Source organism: Pygocentrus nattereri, chromosome 13, assembly GCF_015220715.1.
Source record: "Pygocentrus nattereri isolate fPygNat1 chromosome 13, fPygNat1.pri, whole genome shotgun sequence".
NCBI classification, from domain to species: Eukaryota; Metazoa; Chordata; class Actinopteri; order Characiformes; family Serrasalmidae; genus Pygocentrus; species Pygocentrus nattereri.
In genome coordinates this window covers 17,949,059-17,974,770 of record NC_051223.1, presented here as the reverse complement: position 1 = coordinate 17,974,770, position 25,712 = coordinate 17,949,059, and the positions used below count along the sequence as shown (strand labels likewise).

The 25,712-nt window shown below is 41.1% G+C and overlaps 1 protein-coding gene across 4 annotated transcripts in view; it reads left to right on the top strand.

Moving 5' to 3' along the window:
- Positions 1–721: 721 nt before the first annotated feature.
- Positions 722–25,712, top strand: part of si:ch211-176g6.2 (ras-associating and dilute domain-containing protein) — a 45,314-nt gene continuing 20,323 nt past the window's right edge. For all 4 annotated transcript variants that reach the window (XR_005131364.1, XR_005131363.1, XM_037544459.1 and 1 more), the window contains exons 1-8: positions 722–1,395; positions 3,833–4,150; positions 8,542–8,774; positions 16,725–17,074; positions 21,793–22,485; positions 22,587–22,624; positions 25,280–25,458; positions 25,588–25,700. Coding sequence is in view for 2 of the 4 variants with exons in the window: in XM_037544459.1 (XP_037400356.1) it covers positions 1,262–1,395; positions 3,833–4,150; positions 8,542–8,774; positions 16,725–17,074; positions 21,793–22,485; positions 22,587–22,624; positions 25,280–25,458; positions 25,588–25,700 (2,058 nt within the window). In the remaining 2 variants the exon portion in view is untranslated. The remainder of the gene's footprint in view (positions 1,396–3,832; positions 4,151–8,541; positions 8,775–16,724; positions 17,075–21,792; positions 22,486–22,586; positions 22,625–25,279; positions 25,459–25,587; positions 25,701–25,712) is intronic.

The window sequence follows — 25,712 nt, the reverse complement described above, 5'->3', positions numbered from 1 at the left end:
AGATTCAAGATGAAAGAGTTTTTTAGTTATTTGTCATACAGGATCAAAGTGACTTCAATGTTACTTTTTTTTCTTTTGTCTTTAAAAAAATTGATCAGTGTCTGTTATAGTTTGAGGAAACTGAAGTAAAAAATGGAATAATTTTATATTGGCAGTAACAAGGTAGAATATTCTGGTAGCCTAAAACACCCCATCAGAAAATACCACAGGATTAAAGTGTATAGGTAGAATGTTTTAATGGCCTAAATCACCTCATCAGGGGGTAAGCAGGTAATGTTAAGCTGGGTCTGTAGTAATTTTACAGTAAAAACACTATAAAACGCCTCAAACACAGTTACACGCTTGTGTAAAATGGGTTTTTTCGAAATTTTACATTTAGAGCCCATTCATGCTTAAATGGTTATTTGCATGGTGCTGGTTAGTCAGATCGATAGAGAATGTGCTGCATATGTTCTTTTTTTATTTTGTTTAAACTGGTACTCTATAGCACCAAAAAAGTTCTTCTGTTACGATGTCAATCTTAAAATAATAAAAAGGCACGCTTTTGGTGTTATGGTGTTATATAGAACCATTTCCAAAATCTATCCAGAACCACATACAACGCACTCTCCCCCAGAACCATTTCACCGCGCGAAGAACGTAATAAACACCTTTTTAAGACTGTACGCTGCACGAATGATCTGCGCATGCTCGGTATGACAAAGTGTTAGAACAACCGCTCCACTCGAGAACCTCCTCACAGCGTATCTGCTCTAAAACGTGCCGGTTTTTAAAAAATGAATGAAGAGGACCTGAAGTCTCTCGGCTCACGCGAAGGGAGAGTGAATCGCCCACAGACCCTCCCTTTAGCTTCAGCATCACACCCCCTGAACTCACTCAGAGCAGCGCGGAAAGAGACCCGAGCCACCTCAGAGGAGAAGCTCAGCCTGAGCTCGCTTCAGTTTTGCTTACGAAAAGAAAAAGCTCACTATCTTCTGTCACTTTTCGGCCGCACAGTCCATTCTGAGAGAGAGAGAGAGAGAGAGAGAGAGAGAGAGAGGTAAAGTTAGCGCCTCCATGAAGATGACTGGAGCACTTTCAACCCGCCAGAGTTTTTTGGATGAAAACCTCCAGCGCGCGCTCAGGACATGACCGCCTACTGGAGTCGACTTACAGACTTGGGTCTCTTTTTTAAGGGATGTTAGCCGTTAAAGGACGCTGGTCAGTCTGACAGGGCCGCTCTCTTTAGCCTGTCTTGCTCTAGGGGAGCTTTAGTGGAGCTATGATATCGAGTGAGCGGATTTTAACGCCTCAGAGGAGCCTCCCTCCTCCGTCACCTGTGGACATCTCTCTCACCTCAGCTGCCAAGAGGCCGTTCTCAAAGGCCACGAGGAAGCAGAGCAATGGATCTGTTCAGTAAGTGGTTTCTTCTCTTCACTGAAGACCGAGAGCACTGTAAAAAGTGACTTTCAGATTCAGATTCAGATTCCTTTATTGATCCCAGGGGGAAACTGCAGTTGTTACAGTTGCAGCCACTTATATAAAAGAATAAACACTTTAATAATTTAAAACAATATAGAGAAATTTGCAGTATGTACACGAGATTTAAGTACTTATGAATACAGTAAGGTGGCGGTGATTGTGATAATAAATATGAAACATCTGGTATAAAGCAGTTCAACTATTTAAATTATTTAAATGAAGTTGGTGTCCCTCTGAGTTATTGCACACACAATTGTTGTTATTGCACATATGAAGTTTTGGTATTGAGTTTTGTGAATCACACACTGAGGGAGGAGTGATAGAGTTTGATGGCCACAGGTAAGAATGACCTCCTGTGGCGCTCTGTGGTGCATTTTGGTAGAGTGAGTCTTGAGCTGAATGAGCTCCTGTGTCTCATCACCGTAGAGTGGGTGGGAGCCATTGTCCATAATGGCCTGCAGCTTAGACAGCGTCCTCTTCTCCGACACGGCGGACAGCGAGTCCAGCTCCACACCCACAACATCACCGGCCTTGCGGATCAATTTGTTGAGCCTGTTGGCGTCTGCCACCCTCAGCCTGCTTCCCCAGCATGCAACAGCATAGAGGATAGCAGAGGATAGTCCGGCAGATGTTGAAGGACCTCAGGCGCCTCAGAAAATAGAGACGACTTTGGCCCTTCCTGTAGAGGGCGTCAGTGTTCTTAGCCCAGTCCAGTTTATTGTCAATTTATACACCCAGATATTTGTAATCCTCCTCAGGTCCACACTGACCCCCCCTGATGGACACAGGGGTCACCGGTGCCTTGTCCCTCCTCAGGTCCACCACTAGTTCCTTTGTCTTTGTCACATTGAGCTGCAGGTGGTTCTGCTTGCACCATGCGACAAAGTCCTTCACCATCGCCCTGTACTCATCCTCCACTCTTTCTCTATTTCTCTCTCTCTCTCTCTCTCTTTCTCTCTCTCTCTCTATTTCTCTATTTCTCTCTCTCTTTCTCTATTTCTCCATTTCTCTATTTGTCTCTCTCGCTCTTTCACTCTCTCTCTCTCTTTCTCTATTTCTCTCTCTCTCTATTTCTCTCTCTCACTCTCTCTCTCTTTCTCTCTTTCTCTATTTCTCTCTCTCTCTCTCACTCTCTGCTTTCTACAGTCCTTCTACAGGCCTACTGACAGAAAGTTTGTTACACAGGCCCTTCTAGTTTATCCACATTAGATAGCTGAATCTCTTCGATCTTTTCAATTAACAATACTAACCAATGTTTAACTGTATAGTAAGTGTATATTATATAAGTGTATAATTATGTCAGATAAGTGTTACATTTGTAAAAGTTCTTAAGGGAAAACTTTACAGATTATTCTAAATTTTGGCACGATTTAATAATTGAGATGTAAGCAAAGTCATTCAGAGTGGTTTGATGTGAAAACATTCATGGTAGAGAAACTTATTAACTCTGACTTCTTTGTAGTTATGGTCATAGGAACCAGGGGTCATCATGTCTACAACACAAATATAACACGTTTATGTACTATCCAAAACTACCAGTGAACTACATGTGCCTTCTGTTTTTATATGTAATGTTGATGATGGTAAAATAAATGGTAATGTTTTCCTTGGTTACTATTTTACAGTGCTCTGCATGTACCTCTACACCGTATATGTGTTTCAATAATATGTTTCATGACGAAAACCTGGTCTCAGAATGATCTGAAAACAAAGTATCAGCCACCAGGCAGCGCATTTGTATCAATTCCATGTATTAACTCTCTGTAATGTAGCTTTTAGAGGCATTAAACTCTTCAGATGTCTGGTTCCTCTCATCATCACTGTGAACAGTTCTGACTCAGTAAGTAGAATCAAGCCACTCTGAATGACTTTGTTTACTTCACAACAATTCAATTATTTTGAAAAAAAGGTGGAATTCCCCTTTAATTTAAAGTGCTGTACCCTATATAGTGGCAGTAGACATGTCCTTCAATAGTCTTGTTTTTGTTTTTTGTTTTCTTTAAAAATAGTTAAGGGTTTAATATTTCACTTCCTTGCTGGAAGAAAGTGAAATATAGTAGTGTGTGATTTGTACATGGTGTTGATGCAGGCCTTAAGGCCCTCAGAGACCCTCATGCTTCTCAACTAAGCAGATTACAGGATCAGTCATAATCTACAGACTGTTCTTTGATTTGTTCAGAGGTAGAGTGGTGCAAGGTACAGAGTTCCAGCCTCAACTACCAGCAGAAGCTAGACTCTTTCTGTTTGGAGTGGATGTCCCATTGTGGATCAACAGAGAGGTTGATGTGGTTCTGAGATGCCACAGCCAGATGTGGTTCTGTACTTTTGTGCTGCCAGCATTGTTCCGTCACTCTTGCCCTCTTTTGTCCAGGTCCAGCTCGTCCAGTGGCACAGCCAGGTCGGCGGAGAGTGTGGGTATCAGACAGCCGGCCAAGAGCAAGATCCGCCGCCACCAGCACCGCCTGTCCTCCGTGTTCAGCCGCAGCATGCTCAGGGCCCGTGGAGAGATGGCCTCAGCGGGAGAAGAGCCGGAGGTGACAGAGGACCCCTCTGAACTGTCCAATCACATCACAGCGCCTGGTATTCTGAAGATTTTCGGCAACGAGATCTGTGAAGGTGCCAACTATAAAAGTGTCCTGGCCACGACCCACTCCAGCGCCAAAGAGCTGGTCAAAGAGGCGTTAGAGAGGTGAGGGCAGCCTTAAGTTGGACTCTTGATGCATTACTGTAGTTTTAATGTTTTGGTGTGAGCTCTATGGTGCTACAGTTCACCTCCATCTGAATGTATTTTTATTGGTAATCCAGATTTTGAAGTAGATTTGTGAATTTCAGTTAATTTTGATACTGGAGTGTCCATAAGAGTTAATGATCCAGTTAACAATAGGGAAAAACACTTAGACCTGCAGGCTTTCTTTTGAGAATGCAGTGGAGGTTAAAATTTGAGAACATTTTATTTGATTTATAAATATCGGAAATCAAAATTTTTTTATGTTGGATATGTGTCGTAATTTACCTCTTCAGAGGAGCTAGCGAAGCACACTAAACACTGCAGTGCTGTATGCTGAGGAGCATCCGTCGCTTACTATTCTGGACCTAACTAACGTCAGCCGGACTACTTAGCCTAGTTAGCGAAAAAGCTGTGCCAGAGCTGGCCGCACACTCTCTGCCTTTCCAGTCACATATTTAACAGTATGTCCTTGGCAGTGTGCTCACATTCAGGCACTTGTTTTGTAGTAGCAAAGTATAACATACTTGCAAAACTGTGACGTTTTGCTTTTAGCCTGTTTATTTTCTTTGTCATCCTGTGATGAAATGTACTGATTACCCAAATCCACTTTATTTGTCATGTGACCACTTTCAAGATTATGGTAGAATTGTCTAGTTGGGGAAAGGATGTGTCATTCATTATTGTTTGAGCTAAGTCAAGTAATGTCTGCTTACTCGTTTCATTTTATATCCCATTAAATTTCTCTGAGGCATTTTGGGACAGTGTGCAGTTTGTGGCTGTCACTAAAACCCAGTGACACTGAAAATGTGTCAAACAGCAATGTTACAGGTATAAACCTCTCAAGAAAGAGCAGAGCTTTAAATTTATTTGAATATTGCTGTTTAAATGTTGCTTTATAATCACAGTCTAAACAGTTGTTATTGTTAAATTCTATTAAAAGATACACAACTTTAACCATTGCTCTGTAATGCCATTGCTTTATGGATTTATGCCTGTACCTGACAGTGTAAACAAAATGATAACATTTTTTATAACTTTTTTACCATAAGTAATACATGTAGGCTACAGAATCCTCTGACTTAAACGTCTCTCTTACACAGGTTCAGGTATCTGTTGACAGAACAATTACAAACATTGGCACACAAGCATTCAAGCAACCTAATAATAAAGATCATTTACATTTTTATTGATCCATACATTTCTGTCATGTTAGGACGTTTAACATATTGTCTGTTTACGCTTTGCTGGAAGTTCAAAAGGCACTCAGTACTCAGTACTCAGGCACTTCAGTATTCGAAAACTAGCCCGTTACGTGAGTTGAGTACTCGAGTACCCATGAACAGCTCTAGTCTGAAGTGATAATTTAGGAAGAAGTCAAATGTACACAGCTTTTCCTTTACCCTAAATGCAGTTCATCAGCCAAGACCTGTTTGGTGTCTGAAGTTCAGTTTAGTTTTTTGCATTGTTTATGTTCTTTAGTTTTCTCTTGAGCTACAAGCCTAATCTAACTAACAAGTAATTGATTGCCACTTCGGTTTCTGACACTGAATGACATTCCGTTTGCTGTAAAAATGGACAAAGTGCATATAAAAATGCACTGGTGTGCATTAGTTCCATAAATCCAGTGGAGCCCTAAAAATGCCCCGTCACTCCAGTGGAGCCCTAAAAATGCCCCGTAACTCCAGTGGAGCCCTAAAAATGCAGTCTTTGGAGGTACAGTTTATCTCTTTGATGGCTGACTACATTTTGTAGTGAGAGAAAATGGTGCAAATACGTGTATTTGCTGAATCATCACTTTAAAGTGTCCATTTTATGGAAAACTGAACAATCAACTAATATTTCAAATAAAAGATGTAGTGCATAAACATTGTCAAAGTTCCAAAACAAACCATTCACCCCTTAAGGTTATGTGAGCTGTATATGGAAACTAAGCTACAAAAATGGTGTGTTTTGATTTAATTGTTTTTGGGATGTCAGAAGTATCACAGTTACATAAATCCTCTTGTTCATCCTACAGCAGTTTAGCCCTGCCATATTGAAGTATAAAGTTGTAAATAGTGTACCAGCTCTGCTTTTTGAAGGCAATAGTGGGCAGCCAGAGTCATTTACATCTCTTGTACATACTCTTAAAAGCACTAGGCATGCAACAGTATAATGGGCCCATGGTTTGTTATGTATCGCAGTTTTTGGGCCATGGTAACAGTACAGTTTTGATATCTTTATATGTAAAAAAAAAATAAAAACAACAAAAACAACACCCTTTAAACAATGAACTCTTTATTTTGCCTATAGACAAAGGAAACTTTCCTTTAAGGAAAATGCCAGCATGACTGACTAGGCTTGGTTTCTGTCTCTACTGTATGAAATCAGCGGGAGAAAGACATTAAAATGTATTTCTTAGTGCTTCTTAGCTTTGACAGCCTGTAGGTGCTTTGCCTTTTCTATTTTAAAAGATTAGAGCTAGATGGGGTGCCTGTGTCAATTCATTCAATTTCTCTCTGTGATGTTTCTTAAAGGTCGCAAATTACTTTGCTGCTGAAATGTGTGCAGGAGGGGACATTTTAGCAGAGTGCTGCTCTAGAGAACCGGCCGGGAGAGCTGATAAAACCTAGGTTCAAGTTCATTTGTATGCTCTACTCATATAAATTGAATGTAATAAAAGTGTTCAAAATAGCTTCTTACACTCAGCATCTGTTTACTACCTCTTCACAAACTCAATAGATACAAGCTGAAAAAGGCTAGGCTTGAAATGTTAGCTGAGGTAACTTACCATTAGCTGGTTACCTAAAAGACTGGCTGCTTGTTGATGCAATTTCTGACACTAGTAAGCGTCCTTTCATTATAAACAAAGGTTTCGATATGACACATCTGGTGTGTAGTGGCTTTAACGTCTCTGTGTTTCATTCACGCTCGACATCTTATTTTATCTTAGTTCCCCCTCTTTTCTCCAGCTCATAGTTGCATACAGAGCACTGATAGGCTCCATAAAAATTCTGATAGGCTCCAAAGTAAGTGGTGGAAATTATAGGAAAATGACATTTCATAATTCTGCAGTTCACAAGTGCATATTGAACCACAGGGGGCACTGTATGTTTTCTACCTATTGAAAATTGTTGCTAATTGTTTTTGAAACTACAACGTTGAATTATTTAGGTAACAACTGGTGCTTGGCAGGACAGTCATGTCAGAAACTCTCCGCCATTAGATTAAAAACATCTGTAAACTCCTACCTTTTATAACATCAGTTACCTACACCAGCACATTACTTTAAGACCAGAAACTCCTTGTCTCCCCATTCATTATAGGTCAGAACAGGATCTGAATAACATTAACCTGTTCAAATGCAGGCTTATTATTTGTCTTACTATTCAGAATATTTATTCATCTCAGTGACTATTATCCAGCAACTACTATGAATTATTTAGTAACAACAGTGTAACTAACTGTAAATTCTTCTGTAAGGTTTTATGAGCAAAAGGAATGGAATTTAAGTTTAAACCACAGTTGCAATAGCAGAAGCTGAGCGCATGAGAGTTGTCCATCATCAACTCAGTCTGTACATTTTCTCTGCAGTGCCGTGACTTGAAATGAATGACTATTACTGAGCATTTCCAGATAAATGTTGCTAAAAGCATGAAACAGTCATTGTGCACATGAGCAGACGTCTGTTACAGTTACGGCGAAGGTCTTATTTGCCTTGGAGATGTGGGAAATTCTAGCTGAAGTGAATTCCTTGGTGAGTGCAGACCACTAAGATGCTGACTCTGAACTTTTACAAACTGGATTTCTTTCAGTTTTGGCGTTTTCCACAACCAGACATATTTGGAGTGTGTGTAACTGAGAGTGTGTTTGTGTGGGCGTCTGTTTTTTTTTTTTCGTTTTTTTTAGTTTCTGTTATTTTGTAAAACTTTTTCCTAACTGCATATGAACGCAATTATCTGACAGAAGAATGTGTGACCCTTTTAATGGATTAAACGTTAACCGTTAAACCCAAAACTTATTATTCAGACATTAATCTTAAAACAAATTATTCTTAGATTTATTAAAAGTTAAAAGTACGTCATGCAGCAAGGAGTGAAGAATTTTAGTGTGGACCCACAAACAGGCCCTCAGGCTGTTTTCACAACTACTTTGGTGTTTAGCATCGGCCGATACTGAGCACTGATGCTGACATTATCTAGCCTAACTAGCTTATAGGTCCTGATATTTATACAACTTCTTTTTTAATTGTTTTATTTTGGAAAGAGCTGTGTACTGTGACACAACCAACACATGCAGATTTCTGAATGCTTTTCTCACTGTTCACCCCGTTCACCGTAGAATGACTCAGACTGTTTAACGTGTTTTCACAGATACTGCCTGAGCAAAGCTGAGGCCGATGCCTATGTTTTGTGTGATGTCATTGGCTGCATCGGAGAGCAGGAGTGGAGGACGGAGTGTGTGCGGGTCGTTGGGGACAATGAGCGGCCGCTCCTCCTGCAATCACTCTGGAAGCCCAGAGAAGGCTATGCTCGACGCTTTGAGATCCAGCGCAGAGCCAGCGTGGAAGAAAAGAGCTCCAGAGACAAGGATACAGTGACTGCAGGTATTATTTTTAATCCACTTACAGTCCCATTTCCAAAAAAGTTGAGATGCTGTGTAGGAGGTAAATAAAAATAGGATGTAAATCATGTAAACAATATTTTTAAAGGACTACAAAGACAACAAATCAGAAGAAATTTGATTGTTTTTTGAAAAATATATGCCCATTTTGAATTTGATGCCAACAACACATTCCAAAAAAGTTGGGACGGAGGCATGTTTATCCCTGTTTTTCCTCACCTCTTCTTTTAACAACACTCTGTAAGTGTTTGAGGAGACCAACTGCTGCAGTTTTGACAGTGAAACATTTTCTCATTATTGTTTTTGTACAAGATTTCAGCTGCTCAACACCTTGGAGTCTCTACTGCATTTCTTAATGTTTCAGTGGGTGACTGCTCTGGACTGTAGGCAGTGCAGTTTAGCACTACACTAACACAAATGTTGATTCATCGGATCACAGGTCACTTTTCCACTTCCCCTCAGTCCATTTTAAATGAGCCCAGGCCCAGAGAAGGTGGCGCCACTTCTGGATCCTGTTTATATATGATTTCTTCTTTATGTTTTAGAGTTTTAAAAGTGTTCATAGACAGTGGTTTTCAGAAGCAATTCTGAACCCATGCAGTGATTTGCACTAAAGAAGTATGTCTGTTTTTAATGCAGTGACACCTGAGGGTCCGAAGATCACGGCCAGCAAATACTGGTTTTTGGTCCTTTGCATACAGAGATTTCTGCAGATTCTCTGAATCTTTTAATGATTAGATGATGAAAAGCAAACGTTCTCTGCTATTTTACATTGAGAGACATTATTCTTGAATTGTTGCTGTAACAGTGTCATGAAAGTCAGATGCATGCGGACATTAAAAGAAGCACAAGTTTTCATGTTGTAATCATCCAAAACCGTGATCCAGAAACAGACGTAAAGGTCAAAACACAGAAAGGGATTAGCGGGAGCAAACAAACAAAAGGGGCAGTCCAATGTCGTCGTCTTAACGCAAGCGTGAGGGTCAGAAAACAAAGGCAGAATATTCAAAGCAGACAAGTTCAATGGAGAAATCCAAAACCAGAATCGTAGGTAAACAAAGCACAGATCGTACACAGGAAGACAGTCAGAAGAACGCTCAGTAGTTGCCATGGACAAACCATACCTCACTAAGACTGTTCTTAAAGCCCGGGCTTTTAAACTAACTAAAAACATCACATGATAAACACACAGGTGAAACCACTCAGGTGAGTGAGAACACGGATAGGACCGTGGGGGAGAATCCGGAGTCAGCTGATCTTCCAATGTATTCTGGGAGATCGAGTGCGAATGAGTGTCCTGAGGGGAAGCAGAAAGTGTCGTGAGCGTGTGATTTCCCGGGAGATTCTGGGAAATCGAGTTCGTTTTCTCAGTAGATGTGAAGCTGCACTATTTGCTCGTGCAGTCTTTCACGAAGTGGTGAACTCCTCCTCATCTTTACTTCTGAAAGGCTCAGCCTCTCTTAGATGCTCTTTTTGTACTCAATCATGTTACTGACCTGTTGCTAATTAAACACCAGGTGTTTTTTTAGTATTAGCAATTTTGCCAGCCTTTTGTTGGCCCCATCCTAACTTTTTTGGAACGTGTTGTTGGCATCAAATTCAGCATGGGCATATATTGCAGAGGCATACAAGGCTGTACCCCTCCCCCACCTGGGGCAGTCTGATCACCTCTCATTGTTCCTGCTCCCGAAGTATGTGCCACTCATCAAACGTGTGAAAACATCAACAAAGACTGTTAAGGTATGGCCAGAGGGGGCCATCTCTACACTACAGCGTCAGTTTGAAAACACTGACTGGAGTGTGTTCTCCTCTCAAGCCACCACAGAATCTCACACAGACTTGGACACGTACACTTCAGCAGTCATGAGTTACATCAACTCATGCATAGACAACGTCACTTCTGTTAAACAACTGAAAATCTTTCCTAATCAGAAACCCTGGATGAATGCAGAGGTTCGCCTACTGCTGAAAGCACGTGATGCTGCTTTCAGATCTGGCGATGCCGAGGCTTACAGCTCAGCCAGGGCAAACCTGAAAAAAGGGATTAAGAAAGCCAAGTACATCTACAAACTGTCTGTTGAGGAGAACTTCCACAACTCTGACCCCCGCCGCATGTGGAAGGGCATTCAGGCAATCACTGGCTACAGGCCTCCATCCCTGACCCCCTCAGCCAGCAGTGCCTCTCTCCCAGATGAGCTTAATCAGTTCTACGCTCGTTTCGACCAGAGGAATGACCAACACAGCACGTGGAGTGGTCTTCCCCACAATGAAAGCCCCCTCACACTTTCCACTGATAATGTACAGTCTGTACTGAGCAAGGTGCATGCACGCAAAGCTGCTGGTCCAGATGGCGTCCCTGGACGTGTCCTCAGAGCGTGCGCTGGACAGTTAGCCAAGGTCTTCACCGATATCTTCAACCTATCACTGGCCCAGGCTGCTGTTCCGGCATGCTGGAAGACATCCACCATCATACCGGTGCCAAAGTGCTCATCTGCTGCATGTCCTAATGACTTCCGCCCAGTCGCACTCACCCCCATTGTGATGAAGTGCTTTGAGAAACTGGTCCTCAACCACCTAAAGACAGTGCTCCCACCATCCCTGGACTCCCACCAGTTTGCATACCGTGCAAACAGGTCGACTGAGGATGCAATTTCCACTGCTCTTCACTCTGCCCTCACCCATCTGGATGAAAGGAACACCTACATCCGCATGCTGTTCATCGACCTCAGCTCTGCTTTTAACACGGTCATCCCAACTAGGCTGGTCACCAAGCTCAGCGACCTGGGAATCAGCACCCCCATGTGTAACTGGGTTTTGGAATTCCTGACAGACCGACCCCAATCTGTGAGATTGGGCAGTCATATGTCTACCACCATCACCCTGAACACTGGTGTGCCGCAAGGCTGTGTGCTGAGCCCTCTGCTCTTCTCCCTGTTCACCCACGATTGTGTTCCTCTGCACACATCTAACATCCTCATCAAGTTTGCAGACGACACCACAGTGGTTGGCCACATCAGGAACAACGATGAATCGGCCTACAGGGAGGAGATCCAGCACCTGACTTCCTGGTGCACCACCAACAACCTCATCCTGAACACAGGCAAAACCAAAGAACTCATCGTGGACTATCGGAAAACCAAGGGCTGCACACACTCTCCTGTCTACATCAACGGAGCAGAGGTAGAACGTGTGTCCAGCTTTAGGTTCCTGGGAATCCACATCTCGGCAGACCTTTCATGGTCCTTCAACACCTCCCATCTCATCAAGAAGGCACAGCAGCGTCTTTACTTCCTGAGGAGACTAAAACAAGACCGGCTGTCTCCTCAGATCCTCACAAATTTTTACAGATGCACCATCGAGAGCATACTGACCAACTGTGTGACCGTGTGGTACAGTAGCTCCACTGTGGCGGAAAGGAAATCCCTGCAGAGGGTAGTAAGGACTGCTCAGCGCATCACAGGCATGCAGCTCCCTGCCATCAAAGACATTCACCACCAGCGCTGTGTGCGCAGAGCACACAGCATCATTAAGGACCCCTCCCACCCCAACCACAAACTGTTCAACCTACTTCCATCCGGGAGGAGATACAAGATACAAGAGCATCCGGGCCAGAACCAGTCGGCTCAGGTCCAGCTTCTTTCCCTCCACAATCACTCTGCTGAACTCCACACCTCGCTGATATCACTACCACTCATACTGCACACAGCGGACTATGAACACTGCCTTTCATACTACACTCACCAATCAGAGCTGTTGTTTTATTTTATTTTATTCATCATTATTACCACTGCACAAATGTAACATTCTACTGCCATGTAAATAACACATCGCAACAGTTATTCTATACAGTGTACATCTCCAACATGTTCATGTATATATCTACACATCTATAATCTATTTTTTTTGCATATCTATAAGTAATTTATTCTATATACTGTAATGTTGCACTATGCCTATTTATTGCACACTTGCACACTCTCTTTTTGCACTATTTGCTACTATTTGCACTTCTGGTAGATGCTAACTGCATTTCGTTGCCATGTACTTATACTGAGTAATGACAATAAAGTTGAATCTATCTATCTATCTATCTATTGTTCAAAAACAATACAATTTCTTAGTTTCAACCATTGATTTGTTGCCTTTGTAGTATTTTCATTTAAATATATGGTTTAAATTATTTACACATCATTGCATTTTAGTTTTATTTTCATTTTTCACAGCGTCTCAACTTTTTGGGAAATGGGGTTGTAATATGAATCTCCCTCACACGGTACCACCACATTGAGATTCACAAGGAAAGAATGTTTACAGATACTTGTAGCCCATCTTTCTGAGAGACCATTAAATATATCTCGCTGTTCCCAGGCAACCAACTACTCTGCCCACTTTTAATCTGTGTTTACTTATTTATTTATTTTTGCTCCCCCAGTTGAGCTTGCTTCCTGCACACAGTCCATTTCACATTCCTAATGACCTTGGCTCATGCACAAGATGCCACTTTTTTATTTTGGGCTCATGTCTACATTAACATACGCTGCCCATCAGCAGTTTGGGAACATATTGCCTTCTTTTGAATTTTTTCACCACTATTTCTGAGTAGGGGAATATACAAAAGTTAATAAGCCACTGTTAACATATTTTGTAGGTTAACAGTGTCTTATTATATATATCGATCAGGTACAACATTATTACCACCTCCTTGTTTCTGCACTCCTACGTACATATATATGTACACACACACACACACACACACACACACACATATATATATATATATATATATATATATATACTGCTCAAAAAAATAAAGGGAACACTCAAATAACACATCCTAGATCTGAATGAATGAAATATTCTCATTGAATACTTTGTTCTGTACAAAGTTGAATGTGCTGACAACAAAATCACACAAAAATCATCAATGGAAATCAAATTTATTAACCAGTGGAGGCCTGGATTTGGAGTCACACACAAGATTAAAGTGGAAAAACACACTACAGGCTGATCCAACTTTGATGTAATGTCCTTAAAACAAGTCAAAATGAGGCTCCGTATTGTGTGTGGCCTCCATGTGCCTGGACTAAAGCATCCGCCAACTCCTGGACAGTCTGTGGTGCAACGTGGCGTTGGTGTATGGAGCGAGACATGATGTTCCAGATGTGCTCAATCGGATTCAGGTCTGGGGAACGGGTGGGTCAGTCCATAGCTTCAATACCTTCATCTTGCAGGAACTGCTGACACACTCCAGCCACATGAGGTCCATTGTCCTGCATTAGGAGGAACCCAGGGCCAACCGCACCAGCATATGGTCTCACAAGGAGTCTGAGGATCTCATCTCGGTACCTAATGGCAGTCAGGCTACCTCTGGCGAGCACATGGAGGGCTGTGCAGCCCTCCAAAGAAATGCCACCCCACACCATTACTGACCCACTGCCAAACCGGTCATGCTGAAGGATGTTGCAGGCAGCAGATCGCTCTCCACGGTGTCTCCAGACTCTGTCACGTCTGTCACATGTGCTCAGTGTGAACCTGCTTTCATCTGTGAAGAGCACAGGGCGCCAGTGGCAAATTTGCCAATCCTGGTGTTCTCTGGCAAATGCCAAGCGTCCTGCACGGTGTTGGGTTGTGAGCACAACCCCCATCTGTGGACGTCGGGCCCTCATACCATCCTCATGCAGTTGGTTTCTAACCGTTTGTGCAGACACATGCACATTTGTGGCCTGATGGAGGTCATTTTGCAGGGCTCTGGCAGTGCTCCTCCTGTTCCTCCTTGCACAAAGGCGGAGGTAGCGGCCCTGCTGCTGGATTGTTGACCTCCTACAGCCTCCTCCACGTCTCTTGGTGTATTGGCCTGTCTCCTGATAGCGCCTCCAGCCTCTGGACACTATGCTGACAGACACAGCAAACCTTCTTGCCACAGCTCGCATTGATGTGCCATCCTGGATGAGCTGCACTACCTGAGCCACTTGTGTGGGTTGTAGAGGCCGTCTCATGCTTCCACGAGTGTGAAAGCACCACCAACATTCAAAAGTGACCAAAACATCAGCCAGAAAGCAGAAAGGTACTGAGAAGTGGTCTGTGGTCCCCACCTGCAGAACCACTCCTTTATTGAGTGTGTCTTGCTAATTGCCAATAATTTCCACCTGTTGTCTGTTCCATTTGCACAGCAGCTGTGAAATTGATTGTCAATCAGTGTTGCTTCCTAAGTGGACAGTTTGATTTCACAGAAGTTTGATTTACTTGGAGTTATATTGTGTTAAGTGTTCCCTTTATTTTTTTGAGCAGTGTATATATATATATATATCTATATATATATATAGATATATATACCGCTCTCTAACACCAGTCTTGCAGGTCCAGTAAAAATTGTGCTAAATTTTATTCACATCTTAATTTCTTAATTTCTACAAAGCGGAAATGTATTTCCTATCCGCAAGCTTTTTGACTGAATTTTTCATTCCACCTTACATAGAGAAGACGTTACATTCTGGCACCTGTACACACGTGTAAGTGTAATTGCTGCACCATTTAAGTTGGGACGGGAAATTAAAATAAGAAGCCAACTTCAACATCGAATTTCTCAAAACTTTTGTTACATATGTGCGTCTCATACACTAATGCCTCCAACCGTCACACACTGCTGGAATTTGGAAAATATTACAGTAATTCATGCTTCAATACCAGCTGGCCCATAGCTTGTTGCTCACACAGTTGAGTCAGGCACCTCCTTTTAGGCAAGAGTAAACAGAAATGCTCTGGTTTTTGTGTTAGGATAAGGCTAACCCCAAATGCCAAGCCATTCCTTTATGTCTGCTGCTTCAGAGACAAAGTGGACTACTTCAGACACCACAGACCTACACAGCGGGAGGTGATCAAGTAAAATGTATCAGTATTTAGAACGGGAGCTTTCTGTGTACTGTTGTGTTTCTGTCACTTTATTAAAGATGCACAAGGCTTTATTGTTAACTTTACTGTGATTATTGTTGACTTCACTTTGATTTCGTTCCAAGCATGTGCACATGTTTATATCTAGAGCAAAGTTCAGACCTGTAAGATCTTATTATTGTTTTGTTTAATGAGAATTTGTGAGACAAACTAAATAGAAATGTACAAATTTGCAGCTTTGTCACATCACGTGGCCTTAATTAATATATCAAGTTCTTGCAAACCAGTAAAAAAAATACATGTTCATTTGTATTAAAAACATTTTGGAAAGTCTAGGTGTCCCAGATATCCAATTCCTATCCAATTCCCGGGAATCAGTTTTGGGTTCATATTCGTAAAAAATGTTGGAACTGAAAACACTGAATAACACTGAATTGTAAAAGCATCACAAAACATAATCTGAAGTTAAATGGGTCGTGTGATACATAAGGAACCATAGCAACCATATGGCATGTAAGTCATGTAGACCTCACCAAAGCACGTGTACATGTATATGATGTTTACTGTTACAAACTGCATGTATATATCGTACAAGTGTATATTAAGTAAAAGTTTGTTAAACTGGGTCTAAGCTAACAGTCTAAAAAAAAGCAAAGAATATTCCACTCAAATGTCTGTTACAAGCATCAAATACTTCAAATGTGCATGTTTAATCAGAGCTGGCGTAAGCAGGGATTAAAAATGACTTTCAACTGAATGTGCTGATATATGCTGATAACCTGATAATGCATATTTACACATTTATCATAGTAAGAAACAGAGCCTGTTGGACACACATCTCCATGCATTATTTGTCACAGTGTTTCATTTATTATATCTTTTTCAGTGAAGTATTTTGGATCTTTGAAAGACTCTGCAAAAGGCTTGTAAAGAAAACCTCTGATTAACTGATGAACTGGCACAATAATAACTAGATTACTTGATTACTTGTGTAAATGTTAGTGACAGCCCTGATGTGTTTATTTCCATGTGCGGTGTTCCACAGGGATCAATGCTCAGGCCCGTAAACTGCAGAAGACGCGCTCGCGGGGGAAGTCCATAGCATTGGTCGCAAGGGTGTGTGGAGCTGCTGTGGACGGTGGTCTCTGGCGGAGCCGTAGTGAAGCGGACCTGAGAGCAGAGAGCCAAGGCCAGCAGGGTCCCTCTCCTGAGAACCAGAATAGCCTTAAGAAGCAATCACTGGGGGAGAAATCAGACGCCCACAAAGCGCCGCACTGTCCAGCCAGTGAAAAAGAAGAGACAGAGAGCAGCGATGACAACCACACACAGTATTCCATTCACCCACCGCTGCACTTCCCCTACTTCCTGCTACTGCAGGGCTTCAGTTACACACAGGTAGGTACAGAATACCACCTCCCCCAAAACACACACACATATGCACATACTCTCCACTGCCCTCACCTCCTGCCTCATCCAGTACAACTGCTACTGTTTTTGTGGAATTCCTGTCATGCCTTTTTGGTGTAAACACTATATCAATTCACACTACAAAAAGGGCAGCACATGATTTGCTTGACTCAGATGAGTTTTTCCATGTGAATAAAATGTGTGAAGACAATCTTGACTTTTGGCTTACTCGCTTAACTGGGATGATGTAATACATTTTAATCACATGGACACATTTGAATCAAATCCATTTAATTCTGATCTTTTTTCAATGCTCCATCTATAACCCTCAAGGTATGACTGAAAAAGGCATATTACGATGTATAGTACTGATGTTGCTGTAATAGCTTTTGATCTGTATATCTCGCCTTTCCGGGGTTTTGACGCTGTAGCTTTGGGTCAGTACAGCCGAAATGACGTCAGTGTGCCATGGAACAAAGCTTTATTCCATAACACCTCAATCCCATTGGAAAAGAACACAGAGAGATCATGAGTGCCCGGCAGAGGGGAAAATCCCTTGAAAAACAGCCATGTGTGCAAAAATCAGATGGATATAAACACAGCACAGGAAGTAGTGTTTCGAATGCAGGGTATCCAGAGGGTGGACACATTTCCTGACAGATTAGCTTTGCCTGTTGAGTGATCAGCACCACATAAGTAAACACACAAAGATACTGTTAAAAAGACATTTGCTAGATGATGTTGGTCAGAGATGTGCAGCAGTCATGTGAAGAAATAGTATTTAAAATGAATAATGTCGAAAGGGAAGGTAAGTCAAATAGATAGATAGATAGATAGATAGATAGATAGATAGATAGATAGATAGATAGATAGATAGATAGATAGATAGACAGACAGCAGAACTTTAATCATCCTGAGGGAAATTACATTGTGACAGCAGCAGGTACATACAAACACTTGTACAACACAAACATACATTATATATTCACTTACAACAGTGGTGTAAGTTGGAATAAGGTGTAAATGGGAATAAAGATCTCAGCTATATGATGGAGAAAGACATAATAAAGGGCATTCTAGTTATATATAAGCAAGTACACTGAAGTAGCATGAAGTAGTTTCCAATATAGAGCAGCAGTCATTATACATTTTAGTGCATTTAAAAGAAAAATCTAGCAACATAATGAATGTCTGTCTTAACCAGGCAGGCAGTTCCTTATATTTACAGAGAAACTGAATTATTGTGTTAAATTAGTTGTGGCTAAAAACAGTAGTAGCCACCTTGAAGACTGAAGTGTGTTCGTTTTTGTTTGGACTGGTGAGTTTGAATACATAACAGATCAGAATTGGTAGATTTTCTTTTTTTATTTTGGCTGGTCTGTGTAATATGTCATAAATGTCACAGCATAATTATGTATGACTCTTTGAGCTAAATATCCAGTTGCCTCTTAAGATCAATGTAGCACTTTGTATTATTTGTATTATTTTTAGACAACTAAACTAGGCATGTAGTTTGAACACTGCTGATTGTTGGGTTTAAGTTTCCATAACTTGGTACTAGAGCAGTTTTTCCATTTTTCTGTTATCATAATATTCATTTCCACAATAAACTCATCACTAAGATGTGTGGGCAGAACAGGACATATTACTTCACACACATGGTGGCAGAGTGAGGTAAATAGATTGGCAGAAAAAAGTATTAGAAGTGTAATGAGCGGTTACCTGTGCTGGGCTTGAACCCTGCTCTCCCATGAAGCGCAAGTAACTTCCAATTACCCAATCTACATGTGCACAGCTCAAAAACTACTCTAACCTAAATTACTAGTCTCTAAATATACTTCAGACCTGTTCATTCTTTATGTAAGTTAAATGTGCAAAGCAGTAATGGTTTCCGTCTCAACAAACTCACATCTCCAAAAGGAGCTTATTAAGGAATTACATATATCTTGATTTGTTTTTATGTGTCTACATAAAAATGGTTGGGCTTTTGACTTACAATGTTAGTGTTCAGGCTGTCATGACTGGCCCCTCCCGGTCCTGTCCATGTGTTCGTGTTTTGTTTTGGTCTAGTCCACGTGTTTTCTTTGTTTTGGTTTCCTAGTCCGGCCCCTTGTTTTGTGACTCCGCTCCTGATTGTCACCACCTGTTTTCTGCCTGTCCCTAATCATCCCTGTTGTATTTAAGCCCTGTGTTTGCCCCTTGTCTTTTCTGGTCTTTGTTGTTTGGATGTTTGATCGTGTTGGGTGTATTGTATTCTCATGGTGTTTGGTTCTTTTTTGAGGTTCTGTGTTCATTTTGTCATGTCTGTCCCTCCTGCTCTCCGTATCAGCTATTTGAACCTGGACCGTTTTGACCATGACCCTGGATTTGCCCATAATAAAAGTCGCTTTTCTCAGCGTATGCATCCGCCTCCTCACTCCATGTTACAGCTTGAAATTTTGACTTAATTGAATTTCATATGTTTAATTTATATAACAGGAATCTGTGTTTTATGCCCTATCTACTCATTAAAAGTTCACATAACTCTAAATTTTTAAGGCAGCCCAGACTCTAACTTTTGTAAGTGAAAAGTCCAAATATTTTTACAGTGTATGTAAAACATTTGTTTTATTAGTGACAATACTGATCTATCACAGTAGTGAATGGCGCTTCTGTTATTTTATATTTTGCTGTTTGCTTAAAGGAGAGACTAAAAAATCAGTACTTGTAGCACATCCAGTCAGAGGCACATTACTGTAATATCCAGCATGGTATTTTATGCACATATCATGCAGCCCTATTTGTTAGCTGCTTTAGCCTGAAAACTCCAGTGCAAAACTAAAGGAGCTTCAGACACAAAACTTTGGCTGATCAACTACATTTGTGATAGAGAGGAAACTGTGAAATATATTTTTATTTATAAATATTTATATGTTCATCTTTGGTCCTGGAGGCCTGTGACCAGCACATCAATAACACCCGATTTAGCTAATCTGCTGATTGCCAGATTTAGCAGGTGTGTGTGTGTAGGGAATTACAAAACTACTGGGCACCAGCCCTCGAGGCCAGAGCTCTACACCCCTGCCCGATCTTAAGTAGGATTGAAGAAGGTTCTTCTTAATCTAGCTTGCTTTTCCCTATTTTAACTACTTTAAGTAGCACTCAGCAAAACTTCTAGTTGGTTATTTATAAACTGATGACATAATACAAACACACTGAGTGTAGCGAAGATGAAAAAAATTGTTTACTCTTACTGTGTCCCACTGGGTTGATGACTGACATACACAGCAGCCACTCTGGGCTCATTAGTGGGATTTGGTCTCCGCTCCATTTAAAGCAGTGCTGCCTCAGCTAGAGCTTACACTGTCTGCATCACAGCAGGACACTGTTTCAAGTCTGTACTTCATGCACATCATTATGCCTGACTTTTTACTGCTGTCTTGTTCCCCAGTGATCCTCTTCCCAGTCTTGCTCATTGCTATCTATCTCATTGCTCACATAGAAATTCATCTGAGGACAGCAGAGAGCTGCTATCAGAGCACTGATGCACTCTCTGGCAGTTGTGGCTACCTGAGGTTTCAGGTGTAACAGATCTGTGAGATTGCTTATTGTTTATTATTATAGTATATCGTAGTTTCAGAGGAAGAGGAAGTCTGTTTGAGATTACTGAAGAACCTGATATGGTCTGAGACGAGTGTGTGATGATTTAGGAATGCAGTTTGCACAGTGCTGATTAGTGAGGTCTAACTTACAGTGAACCTCACAGTGCAAAACTATAGATGCAAACTTCAGACATCAAACATTTCGTTCAGGGCAGAGATGGGCAATATGATAATATTGTGCTGTTATAATGATAGGTAATATGCTTCTCTGAGCACATCATGGATCTCGTCAGTATTTAAAGTGCACAGTTTGTTAAAAAGAAAACATAATTAGACCTGTTTAGTTGTATTTAGTGCAGTGCTGTATGTGAAATGTAAATGTAAATGTAATAAAATATCACTAATAGTGAATTGTGTCTTTGTCTCAAAATATCAGAATCAAATATCGTGTATTGTGAAAATCTCTTTAAGTATCGTGATATGGTACTTTTGCCATATTGACCATCCTTAGTTCAAGATAGGCTAGACATAGATATATTTACATAAAATGTAATATAAATTGGGCATAAAATGCTCACCTCTCCTTTAAGCAAATTAATTTTTGTTGTGATCGTAGCTATAATTGCCTTGCACACTTAGAACACGACACTGAGTATGAGAACAGTCCTAATTTTTACAGGCTTGTTGTTGAGGATGGTGCAGTTTTTGAGCTGTCCATGTGTGCGTTTGGTGCATTTGGCCATTTAGCTAAGTGGTTAAGCTACTCTTCCCGCATGTGGGAAAGCAGCTTTCAAGTCCAGCGCAACAAAGCACTCATTAGGCTTCTAACAGTTTGTGCTGCAATGTAACATTGCATCCCTGTTGCTGCATGTATGAAGTAATTTGATCTGTTCTGTCATCACACTTCTCAACTATGTATTTATCTCAGAAACTCATGTTGTGATAATGATAAAAATGACGATTTATCATACAGCCCTACTTATTACAAAGTTATTCTTAAATTATAGAAGCGTGCAATAAAAATGAGACCCTTTGGCAGGTGATGGCCAATTGTGTGGATACTTGTCTTGGTTGTAGTATTATAGCATCACCTAAAACTGATACTCCATCTCATTCTATCTTCAGGATTTCATCATCTACTCACTGAGCAAGAGCAGCATAGTTTTCGGCCATGACGCTGAGCCCGCTGACCAGGAGAAAGAGCGGCCTGCTATAGATGTGAAGCTCTGGGCCCCTGACATCAAAGAACAGCACTGCTGTGTGAGGCAACTCGAGGTTGGTCCAGCCTCTGTCCCTGAGCAGGAGCCCAGGAGAGCAGCAGATGTCACCGTGCTGAAGCCCCTGCGTGGGGCTGCAGTGAAGAGGAATGGAGTCAGCATCAGTGAAGAGACAGAACTACAGTCGGGAGATGTTATAGGCCTTGGTGACCATTACCTCTTCATGTTCAAGGACCCTGTCACTGAAGGGATGAAAAGTGACCCTCCTGCTGTGACCCTGTCATGCCTGGCTGAATCAACCCAGCCACCACCTCCCCTGTGTAAATCCTGTGCATTATCTGTGTCAGAAGGCACTGTGAACACCCTGCCCTGCTTGAGGGATCCTGTGGGGAGAGAGCTCGTCCTTGTCTATGATGTGGAACGTGAAGAACAAGTCATGAAGGAGATATTCACAAGGGTGGACAGCCATGATGGAACACACAAACTAACCCCATCATTCCTGCTGTGCTTATGCCTCCAGCGGTCAGCCACCCATTTCCCCATGGCTGACCTAAGACGACTCCTCCTACAGATAGCCAATGAGGTTCAGATGTCTGTGTGGGTAAGGTTTAAATTCCAAATGACAGCACATCCAGGTTTTTAAGTTTCTAAGTGTATTTGAAGTCCTCGCTTGTATGCTGTTGTTTTTCTATGTGTATACAGGAAAAGGCAAAGGAACTCACAGCAATTCAGCCTGAAATGTAAGTTTTTGTAATGTTATCATCAGAATTATTAAAATTTGTAGTACTTTAATTGCTTGCTAATTAATAGTAGTAGTACTTTAATTATTTGCTTTATTACTTATTACGTATTCAATCCAGAGTCAGTAATGTTATGACACCCACACATTCTAGTTAATAGCTACCTAATGGAGATATCTAGGCTATAGTAGCAGGGATGTTGGCAATGCAGAATTACAAGGAGTTCACGCACCAGTTCCACCAGTGTTTCGAAATTTCTGCATAATTCATTTGTTGAGATGTAAACAAAGCCATTCAGAGTGGTTTGATGTGATATTTAATTATAGAGAAATTTCCTGACGATAATAAATTTCTGATAAATATTAAAAAAGCATTTCTTTGAGGACTGTTTTGTCTTACAGTGCCCTGCATGTTCCCCTCTGCCATGAAAAAGATATTTAAAAATACATTTTAGGCCAGTCCTGAAACAGCTTCTCAGGCATCAAGCAGCATATTCATAACCAATTCATGTCATAGTTTTCTGTGAGGAGCATTAAATGCTTCAGATATCTAGTTCCTCTCAGCACCACTGTGTCTGTCTGATGCGCAATTTGACATCAAACTCTGAATGACTTTGTTTACATCTTAAGTTAAGGTAAGTGATACTTTTTTAATCCCACAAATGGGGAAATTCCACCTCCGCATTTAAACCATCTGTGAAGTGATACACCACATACACACTAGTGAATACACACACACTAGGGGGCAGTGAGCACACTTGCCCGGAGCGGTGGGCAGCCCTATCCACGGCGCCCGGGGAGCAATTGGGGGTTAGGTGTCTTGCTCAAGGATACCTCAGTCATGGACTGTCAGCACTGGGGATTGAACCGGCAACTTTCCGGTCACAGGTCACCTTCCAGTTCCCTAACCTCCAGCCCATGACTGCCATAAATCTAGCAATAGAATTATGCAGAAATCGGTGGAATTCCCCATTTTAGGCTACATTTATTGATTTACCACCATCAAAGACTTCAGAACCACGAATCTGATCAAGCACTAAAATCACTTAAAAGATCTTAGTGAATAATGATGCTAAGAGAGTCATTGAGTATGTTCCTAACTCTGCTTGAACAATAGCGAGTAGTACAATAAAACTGCTTTTTTCCAGGAGAACGCAAACTCAGTCACATCAGCTGTAACAGCCGATGCAGTCTGAGTAATTTTCCTACAGCTTTGGATAGCTAGCTTTTACAGTTTTTTTTTACGATTGCTTAGTCATGATTTTGAAAACAGGACTCATTTTGTCCAAACACTGCACACAGTTCATTCAGCCACACACACAAGTAGCAGAACATCTCATTTCTTTTGCGAAATAGAATATTTCATTCAAAGCCATGCAATAATTCATAAAAACCCAATTTTGTGACTGTATGGCCCACACAGAGCTCATCTGGTTCTACTTGAAGCATTTACACAATGTTGTGCTTAGTCTATTACAGCTTTAGTATTTCTGCTTTTCTAATCACATAGTCTGGCTTTGATTTTATTCAGAGATGTTGTTAAGGTAAAGTGCATTAATAAACAAACACAACAAACAAGACTGGCACTTCACAGTGATGAACATGTTTACTCCTCTCAACAATGTTAAAATACATCCATGCATTTCCTGAGGTTGGGTTTTGCACTGAAATTCAGAGCAGACCATTTTCTAAATAGAATATAGTACATAAATACGGCAAAAACCTTTGTGGAAATAAAAAAGAAAGCATGAATTGAAAACAATCTGACTGTGTTTTGAAATGGCAAAGAAGTGAAATCATGTAAGATTTCTCTGTCTAATGTAGAGAATTGTGTTTTAGTGGCTTGCAGAACACCATGCGCTGTGTTTTGCTAAAAGTGTGAGGCTGAAAATGTGAAATAGTGCAGATCTGGGCTGAGCTTTTGCTCCTTCCGTGTCATTACCTGTGTGTTATGTCTAATTTTTATTTACTCTCAATCATTGTCCATAATAAATGCAGCTGAGAACACGCTAACTAGCTAGCCATCTAGACCACTAAGGTACTTATTTGTACTGTGCCAACACACTGTTCCATTGCATTGCAAGTTGGGTCTTGCAATTTGTCCCAATTCACAATCTCCATTGAGTCTGGTGTGAGCTGGCAACTGTGTGAACTGTGTGGATTCATGAAAGTAGTAAACAAAATATTTTAAAATATTTTTATTGTCTAATAGAATATTGTCACATATTTGTTGCAGCCCTAATGTAGTGTAATATTTCAAAGGCTGGTTTTTGGTATCGGTCAGTCTTTAAGTTAGCCATGCCTGATATCAGATTGGTTGCAACAAAAATGGTATTGGTGCAACACTAATATCTATAGTTATCTCCTTCCTGTCTATTTCCGTTTATAGTTATCGGTTTGTGTTGTCCTCCTTGTCCAATGGAAACTTTATAGGAGAAGGAAGAAGTTTCCTTAAGTTTAATGTACATTATTGTAGCCTGGTTTTATTCTTTTATGTCATATTTACCTCCTAAAAGGAACATGTGTTATGAAATGTTCACACAATGTAAAAGGCATTTTTAATTAGTGAAAAAAAATGAATAACTAAACAAAAAAAATGCATAAAAATAGAATCTTTAATACGACAGCGATGCTTTTTATCTCTACACCTGGACAGTGGTGGTGAGGTGGAGCGTGTGGAAGTGGTTAACACTGAGAAGCTTCTCGGAAGTCTGCAGCCGCTTGTTCTGTGGATGGCAAACTCCATCGAGCTGCTCCATTTCATTCATCAAGAAGTGCCTCGCTTACTGCATGGCATCTCACGAGAGGAAGAGGAAGAGGAAGAAGACTGCATGGGTAATTACTTTACTTACAGTAAATTGCGCTAAATACTGAAAACTTGGTTTACCATGTTCTTTATTGTATTTATCCCATCCCATCATAACGTCTCTGCTCATATGCTCATCATGGGTGTTTGTTTGCAAGCCGTGCTGGAGTTGCGAATGTCCACTGTACGGCCAGCCAGCGAGGAGGCCATGACTGTCCTGGAGGAGGTCATTATGTTCACCTTCCAGCAGTGTGTGTATTACCTTACGAAGGTCAGTGGTGCT